At 39.0% G+C, this 9,316-nt stretch overlaps 1 protein-coding gene across 1 annotated transcript; it reads left to right on the plus strand.

Moving 5' to 3' along the window:
• Positions 1-6,526: 6,526 nt before the first annotated feature.
• LOC122040522 (histone H2B-like) lies at positions 6,527-7,173 on the plus strand. Its single transcript, XM_042599867.1, has one exon. The coding sequence runs from the start codon at positions 6,583-6,585 to the stop codon at positions 7,039-7,041; it is 459 nt and encodes a 152-aa protein (XP_042455801.1). The 5' UTR covers positions 6,527-6,582; the 3' UTR covers positions 7,042-7,173.
• The last annotated feature ends 2,143 nt before the right edge of the window (positions 7,174-9,316 follow it).

The following is a 9,316-nucleotide window of genomic DNA, read 5'->3' on the forward strand; positions in this document are numbered from 1 at the left end:
TTATATATCAATCAAGAAATTTATTTTATTATAAACTCTCAATATATTGTATGTAATTTTTTTTTCACTATTGCTGTTGAAAATTCTACTACAATAGGGCTGCTCTCGTGACGTTTTGTTCAAGCACATTGTGTCCTGATCACACTTCTTCCTCAACCATACGGCGCGCCACGACTCTCCTTTATCGTTTTTGTTTTCGAGCAACAACAACTTTCCTTCTTCGTTGGAATCATCTAGTATGGCGGTTCCTGACTGTGGGGGCTACTTTTGCAGCTCCCCAATCTTCTTCTCCGGTAGACTTTTATGCAGGAGGTGATGAAGCAGGTGGTGTTGGTGGAGAAATAGAGTCAACCTGAGCTCTAAGCCTTCCACCTTCCGTCTCCTCCCCGTCCTTCTTCCCACACAAAAGGATACGTTGAAGCGCGTCTGAGCATGCGATCGGTGGCGGCAGTGACGGATGACCTATGCAGGGTGGATTCAGCCCCCCTGTAAAAAAATTTCCAGTTCCGCCCCTGAATAGCCTCCTCTCCACGTGTGCGATCGCAACCAACTGTGCAGATCCTTCTTCCGTGGAACAGACACTGTCTAACCTCTTGTTGGATATTTTTGTTTATGAAAAACATGGGTATATTAATTTTCGATATTAAAATTCAACAAATAGGTTCAATTAGTCATCTCGACAATGAATCGATGACTCTAACCGATAGAGTTTGGTATGACGATGTAAACTTTGTCCTATTTATGCTCTCAACATCTCTTTTCGATTATCGAAGTATTCCTTCAAGTAAGAGACATATTCTTCTTGGTATCATCGCTACCGAACAAATCTCGTCGGTCATCAAGTTATCCCTTTGGATATCAACACAACCCCTTTTGGTAAACTTTTGCCTAAGGGTAAGAGTGTTAAGGTCGAGGTGAAGACTTGACCTTCTTTTCTTAAGACGATTACTATCCCGCCTAGTTGCTTACGGTTTATTGGCAATTATCTCCCAAGATACAATGACTTGCATCTCGAAATAGGAGCACTCCAAATTTCGAGTCCTGTCAAACTTTCCAAGCCTTGAAACTCTTAAGAGAGGAGAGAGAGGAGAGAGAGTAGAGAATCCAAGAGGAGAATTCACAACTTGAGAATTGAGTGTGTTGAGTGAAAGGAATGAGGTTGGTTTTATAGGGATAAAGGGTTACTCCTAAGAAGTGAAATATTTCTTCCAAGAGGTGAAAGAATATAGAATGTATCTTTTCCTTTAAACCTTTTCACTTAAACTTTTTCATTATGATTAATTAATTTACTTGATTAATCTGATTAACTATTTACTTAATTTATTATAGATATTAATTAATCAATTAATTAATATCACAATGATTAATTTTTTTGTCAATCAATTGATCAACGAAATTAATTATAATTTCATAGTCCTCAAAGGTTCTACATACTCGAGTTAGCATTTAACTATGAATCCAACTTGGACCAACTCTTCATTAGATATTAATTTCTCATTCACTTGAGAAATTGGTTTACGACGGTCTACTCGCGAAATAGCCATCTTATCCCTAGTCGTCACCAAAACCAATTTTCCAACAATCCCCCATATGAATAGAAATTATGAATAAGTTTCAAGTCTCAAACAAGAGTTTCATCAGAAGATTATTGTATCAGGAGAGGTAGCTTGTGACTTTGAACCTTCCATAGTGGAATACAATCGGATTTACTTGGCTACCCAATGAACTATGTCTTAAATTGTTCTGCCATTGGTATAAATCATGATAATCATATCTACACAATAGCCCCCTAGGCTTTTACCAGTTCTCTATCATGTTCATTTTGGCCATAGACAAATCTTGGGATTCATAAGTGTTTCATTGAAATGACCCGTCTTCTCACTTATATAGGTGACCTCCTATTAAGAGTATCTTGTCATACCCTATTATACTCTTTATGGTATAATATAGGAATCAATAAGAACTTTTGTTCATCCTTTACTTATTTTACAGGTTGCACCTTTTGTCTCCAATAATGAGTTGGAGGAATTACTTCTAGGTGCCTCAAATCTTGTAACTTAGTTGTCCCTTTTGAATCATGATCTTGGGATCTCCAGTCAACATTGTTCGGTTACCACTACTCGATTTAAATGTTGAATTTTAGACTCATTCCCCTAGACATGCAGTATAATTGATCTCTTGATAGGCCTAGCGGATCCGCACAATTCTTCATATTCAATAGAGATTTTACCACTAGAGATCTGCTGCTTTAATGGTATTAAATTATTTCAAAACTTACCATTTTACACTAGTGCTCTTCTCATAATTTCTTAGATACGATAATATTGGCACAGTAGTTAACTCCCACATTAGAAGGTTCGTGATCTTTCAATGTCTTATAGAGATTTTCCATTTCTATCTCACTAGGACTTGTGGTTTACCGAAAGGATAATTTCCCCCATAATTTTTAGAATAAACCCAAAACTTATCAACATAACTTTTATCATCTCCTCAATATTTGAGCCACCATTATTGAATTAAGGTGAATGCGATATAGTCAATTATTGAAATGTTGCTCTTCCTTGAGAAACATTCCTTGAACAATATCCTGCATTCTCTCTCTCAATCACCATGGATGATCTTGCTTAGTTGATTTTTCCAATCACATTTCTAGTATTTTATAAAACACTTCAAGGGCCTCAAACTTACTTAAAAGTAAGTCTCCATAACTCTAATCTTTTGATTTCACCGAGTTAAAACTACGGTTGTTTAATCAGGATGATGATCACGATTACACGTGTTGTCAAAAAAATGCTCAATCTAGAAAGTATGCATCACTTGGTCGTCCAATTTCACTCAGCTAGAGTTATGATCGTTTAATTGGAGTGTTGACTAGGATTGTATTAGTCTTAGAGAGATACTCGACTCAAGAAGCATACATCCCTTGGTCTTCCAATCTCATCGAGCCAAAGTTGCGGTCGTTTGATTGGAGTGCTGCCGAGGATTGTATTACTCTTCGAGAGATACTCGACTCAAGAAGTATACATCCCTTGGTTTTCAAATCTCATCGAGCCAAACTGCGGTCATCTGATTGGAGTACTGGTCAAGATTGTACTACTCTTTGAGATATACTCAACTCAAGAAGTATACATCTCTTGGTCTTCCAATCTCATCGAGCCAAAGTTGTGGTCGTATAATTGGAGTACTGAGTAGGATTGTATTACTCTTCAAAAGATACTCGACTTAAGAAGTATACCTCCCTTGGTCTTCCAATCTTATTGAGCTAAAGCTGCGGTCGTTTGATTGGAGTGTTGACCAAAATTGTATTACTCTTCGAAAGATACTCGATTCAAGAAGTATACATCCCTTGGTCTTTCAATCTTATCGAGCCATAGTTGTATCGTTTGATTGGAGTGTTGATCATAATTGTATTTATTCCTTGTGAGACACTTGACTCACTTCTTAGTCACTTGTAACACATGTAATGCAATCCTTCTAACTTATCTATTTTGACCTCCACTTAGGTCTTATTGAGTTAGACTCAAGTCTAGCTTTTTACTAAATGGACTTGACCTTCTATCTAAAGACCTTCATTAATCCTCTTTTTGGATAGTTTAAACTCACTATCCTCAACTTTAGGACTTTAGTCAAATGGCTCCCATAAAGCCTTAACCATCATTATACCTATAGTATAATTTTGTTGTCCATCCTTTTAAGGCATAGTTCTCGCATAGGAAAATTTTATTCTTCCTTGCGAATAACTCTCACATTACTTGAGGTTAACTGATGAGGGGCCCTACCCTGCTGCCACGGTGGAGGTCAAGGGAGGTCAAAATCAAGGCAGTCAACATGTATAGGGCATCGGCCGGTCGGGCGAAGCATGCCCCGACCGGGGAGAAGGATTCGACCCGTCGTCGACCTCGACACGGGGAGCATTCAAACACCTGACGCTCAAGTGAGAACGATGTGTAACGACCCGACCCCTCGACCCCTTGGGCGGCCACACTGGCGGCCCATTTGGCGACCCCTTGGCGGTCCCTTGGGCAACCCCACTGGCGGCCCAACTGACGACCCCTTATGCCGTTGACCGACGACCCTCAGACGTGTGCCGTTACTCACAAGGTCTTTCCACCCCTGTCCAGTGGATTTTTGCCTTCCCCAGGATTCGAACTCTAGACCTCCAGGTTAAGTACTAGAGTTTATGAATCCTGGTAGCCAAGTGAGCGTGATTTTTACCTTCACCAGGATTCGAACTCTAGACCTCCAGGATAAGTACTAGAGTTTATGAATCCTGGTAGCCAAGTGACCGGGGAGAAGGATCCGACCCGTCGTCGACCTCGACACGGGGAGCATTCAAACACCCGACGCTCAAGTGAGAACGATGTGCGGAAGTCGAGCCAAACGACATCCCGCTCGGCTAGACAGCGAGGCATTGCATCAACAGAGTTCGATTCCGGCCGAGCAGCTCCTCTGCTCAGCCTGACAGCAGAATCGACATCAACCGAGCATGCAAACAGTGGGCTTCCGGCCGAGCGGCCATCCCGCTCGACCCAGCAATAAATCACGAAGACAGTGGACTTCCGGGCGAGCGACTATCCTGCCCGGCCTGGCAACGGACAACACTTGGATAGTGGACTCCCAGCCGAGCGGTTATCCCACTCGGCGCGACAACAGACAACACATGAACAGCAGAATTTCGGCCGAGCGGCTATTCCGCTCAGCTAAGCAACAGACACAGCAGGTTATCTTTTGATATCCTTTTGGGAGCTAGTGTCACTGACAGGCGGCATTGTCAGACAGATGATCGTATGGCGGAAGCTTCCACTGTCACTTCAGATATATGCTCGGCCCGTCAAGGTACTGTGTCACAGACACTTTATTGACACGTCTTTTCAAAGAAAGTTTTGAGATGCGTGCTCACCTTGGGAAGTGTGCACGCACGCTACCGAAGCTCTATATAAAGGGAGGTCCAATTATTGACAGAGGTATGCGATATTTATTGTTGCGCTTTAGTCTTCTTGTTGCTCCATTTACTGCTTCTTCTTCATCAGAGACTGACTTGAGCGTCGGAAGGCCATCGTCGGGGACCCCTTCGCTGGCTCGGCACTAATGCAACTTGTGTTGCAGGTCGGAGCGAAGTCCATAGGAGGTCAGCGGGAACGTCAGATCCTCAGCATCCATCTTATCTATTTTCAAATAGGATCATTATATTTTGATATACTTTTGGACGGTAATGATATTATTTTGAACTTGGATGAATGTGCGATTAGAAAATTTACCTTTTTTTTTTTATTTTCGAAAAGGTCTCATTCTTGAAGATTTATTCCACATTTTATATGGTTTCATTATTTGTTATATACTCTAGAATGTTAATTGTTACATGGATAATTAGACATTTGATGAGATATTGACATCATATTGTGTTAGCTATAAAATGGGGGCGGTTATAAAGGACGCATGAAGTGAGAATAATTAACTTTCGCTACAATAAAATATAAAATGTCTATATCTATGTTATAAATATCCTTTACACAAGACTCTATTTTTGTCATGGAAACTATCAAGTTCAATTCAAAGTTGTCTACTGAACAATCCACTCCGTGATGGCTGCTCAGCAACCTAGATTTGTTCGGGTAGGATCCAATCCACCTATCTACTCAGTTTTAGAGTATTTTTAATGATTTGAGACTAGATTTGGGCTGGAGTTTTGGTACTACCAGATTTTTGTAAAGAGGAGGATGTTTCTTTAGTGGTCAATATTTGATGTATGGATAGTGCCATGATGTTTTCTTTAGAGGCAAAATGTTGCAGGGTTGAAAAGAGATTTTAAGAGATTAATTGACCATGCATCAGTAATTTATATAGGTGTTTGTATCCTAAATACTGCAGTGTAGTCATTTTTATGTTTTTTAAAGGTTCTACATCCTCTGATGTTAATCTGTGAAGGATGCATGAACTAATTCAACCAACTCACGTTTTATTTATAGGAACTTGGTCTCAGCCCCTTGTAATTGTTCATGCTGTTCTACATGATTGGTAAGGCACGTAGATGAGAAAGGGTGCGTTTGATTTACTTATTTTTTATTTTTATTTTTATTTTTTTTTGAAAAATATGTGTTTTTTGAAAAATATAAAATATTTTTTAGATATTCTCTATTTTTTTCAAAAAATATTATCTATTTTCTTTAGAAAACAGATATAGAAAATATAAATTAAACATCATTTTTCAATAAGCCAAATGTATCCTTGCTTCTTGCTAATTAGGCCATATAGCCTGCATCACTTATTGGGCCTTAAATTAAGCCCGACTACAATTCTCTATTGGGCCTTAATTGGATTGGCCGGATTGGATGCGGTTTCGGGTCCGGGGGCTCCTCGGTCAATTATACTCAACAATCCTGACCGTCGATATTGTTTACATTATTAATGAATCTAACGATGAAGACAGTAGACAACTCATCGATCCGGTCACGAATCATTCTCCCCAATCACCGCCATCCTCTTCTCTCCATATAAACTACCCACCCATCGATTCTTTCCCATCTCCAAACGCCATCTCGATCTCTGTTTCGATTCCTCGCTCCTTCGTCGATAACGATCCCAATGGCGCCTAAGGCCGCGGAGAAGAAGCCCGCCGCCTCCGACAAGCAGGCGGAGGAGAAGGAGAAGAAGCTCCCTGCGGAGAAGGCGCCGGCGGAAAAGAAGCCTAAGGCCGGCAAGCGCCTCCCATCCAAGGACGGCTCCGCTGCTGGCGTCGACAAGAAAAAGAAGAAGGTGAAGAAGGGATCCGAGACCTACAAAATCTACATCTTCAGGGTGCTCAAGCAGGTTCACCCGGACATCGGGATCTCCAGCAGTTCCATGTCCATCATGAACTCCTTCATCAATGACATCTTCGAGAAGCTCGCCCAGGAGGCAGCCCGCCTTGCTCGCTACAACAAGAAGCCGACCATCACCTCCCGCGAGATCCAGACCTCCGTCCGCCTGGTCCTTCCCGGTGAGCTCGCGAAGCATGCCGTCTCTGAGGGTACCAAGGCCGTCACCAAGTTCACCAGTTCTTGAATTGACCTACGTCACAATTGGTTCCTCATTGATCTCGTTATCTAGGGTTTTCCTCATTGTTTGTGTCAATTGCTTGATTTCTCAATAGATTGTCGGTCATGTAATATAGTACTTTCTGATTTTCTCCCCAAAGTTTCGCTGAATTTACTCGCTATCATTTCAAATCCTGGATCCAACATGATTGGGAAAAACAATGGTCATACCTAATTATAAAATTTTTTTTTAAAAAAACGATATTAGTGTATTAGATGAACAGTTAACTGATTCAGATTCTTGCTTTCTTTTTCAGCACACTCTGCCAATATGTAGAGCGATTCAGAAGTGTTAGTGGAAAAAGATATCTTTCAAAGTCAAAAAAATATGCAAAATATTTCACATAAATTTTTATTGGCAACGGTTGATAATAATTTAAAATAAATAACAGATTCTTAGATGCCTAATATTTATTTCGCTTGCATGAAACTAAATATATCATAATGATCTCAATGATCTAATTATCAGTTTATGTCTCTTATCAATTCACAAATACAAACACTTAAAAATCCAATAAGCTGCTAAGTATGTAAGGAATCATATTTTTAATAAACCTAAAACATTTATTTGAGAGTATATAGTTCTCAATTGGAGCTAATGCAAAAATGATGAAATAGTCAATAAAACACTATAATGAAATGTATGCAACAGTAAAATTTCATGATATATATGCTAGAATCAAACTTGAAAGGGAAAATACAAAGTCAGATTTGTTAGGGATGAAGGATTACTCCCAAGAGAGGAGAGAGAGAAGAGAATTCAAGAAGAGAATTTATAATTTGAGAATTGAGTGTGTTGAGTGGAAGGAATGAGGTTGGTTTTATAGGGATAAAGGATTACTTCCAAGAAGTTAAAGATTTCTTCCAAGAGGTGAAAGGATATGAGATGTGTTTTTTTCTTTAAATCTTTTCACTTAAACCTTTATATTATGATTAATTAATTTACTTGATTAATTTAATTAACTATGTACTTAATCTATTATAAATATTAATTAATCAAGTAATTAATATCATAATGATTAATCTTTTAGTTAATCAATTAATCAACAAAATTAATTATAATTTCATAACCCTCAATGGTTCCACATACTCTAGTTAGTATTTATCGATGAATCTAACTCGAATCAAGCCTTTATTAAACATTAATTTCTCATTCACTTAAGAAATTGATTTACGATGATCTACTTGCGAAATAGTCATCTTATCCCTATCGTCACCAAAACTAATTTTCCAACACCTCTTTTTGGCTCGGCTTTGCAATAGAAACGGCAACATCATTGTCATTCTCCTCCTCTCCATGAGCGCAATAGCCGCACCTACTGCCGCTGCACCACTACCTGCACACACATCACATTGGCCTCCACCACTGCCATCATCGGTGTTTGGATGCTACCTGATGACCACAACCGATGTTGCTTCCTCATTCCAACGGCGTGATTGCCTCTTGTTCGTCGCTGTTGTCCCTGCCTTGCCGGTCACTCCGTGATGGAGTCAAAGAAAGAGAACAACAAGTTGTCCAACAAGTTAACGATATGGATCATGCTCAACACACTTTAGATATTAATGATGATCCATTATGCATCAATGGAGGCCCAATTACAAGGGCTAAGGCTAAAAAGATGAAAAAAACACTTAATGTGCTAATTGAAGGTGTGAAGGCCAAAGCTACTATTGAAGAAGGTTTGACCAAGAGCAAGTCCTCTAGCTTAGTCAACCAAATTTAAGTTTAGATGAAATTAATTAGCACTTAAGTCTCATGTTTATGTAATCGGGATATGTAGGCTCAATTTAGATTCAATTTCTATCTTTATTTGGGTTGTAATAATGTCATAAGCTTAAAATGACTAAATAATTTGCATAGGCATATATTAAATGGACTTTCTTTTGGTCTTTTAGGGTTTTTTAGTCATCCTATAGTTATAAATAAAGAGGGTGATGACCACACATGTATCTTTTGACATATTTTTAATCTAAGGGGGGTGTATTCAATCAAGAGATTGAATGACTTTCATTGACTTTTTTTTAATCATAGACTTTTGTGGAGTTGATTGATTTTTATTGACTTGTATAGAATCTCGCGTAGTTGTGAAAAGAATTCTATGGAGTTCTATAGACTTTTTTGCAAGACTTTTACAGACATTTATAAACTTTTTCATGGAAACTTGTGGATTTATAAGAAAGAAAAATTCGTTTCGTTATTACCAATATGATAACATCGCTCCACATTTGATTCGCTATTGTAT

Source organism: Zingiber officinale, chromosome 2A (genome assembly GCF_018446385.1).
Source record: "Zingiber officinale cultivar Zhangliang chromosome 2A, Zo_v1.1, whole genome shotgun sequence".
In the NCBI taxonomy this organism is placed as follows: domain Eukaryota; kingdom Viridiplantae; phylum Streptophyta; class Magnoliopsida; order Zingiberales; family Zingiberaceae; genus Zingiber; species Zingiber officinale.

Bases quoted from the DNA above. Each gene is read 5' to 3' on its own strand.
- LOC122040522 (XM_042599867.1), top strand. From the start codon at position 6,583: ATGGCGCCTAAGGCCGCGGAGAAGAAGCCCGCCGCCTCCGACAAGCAG.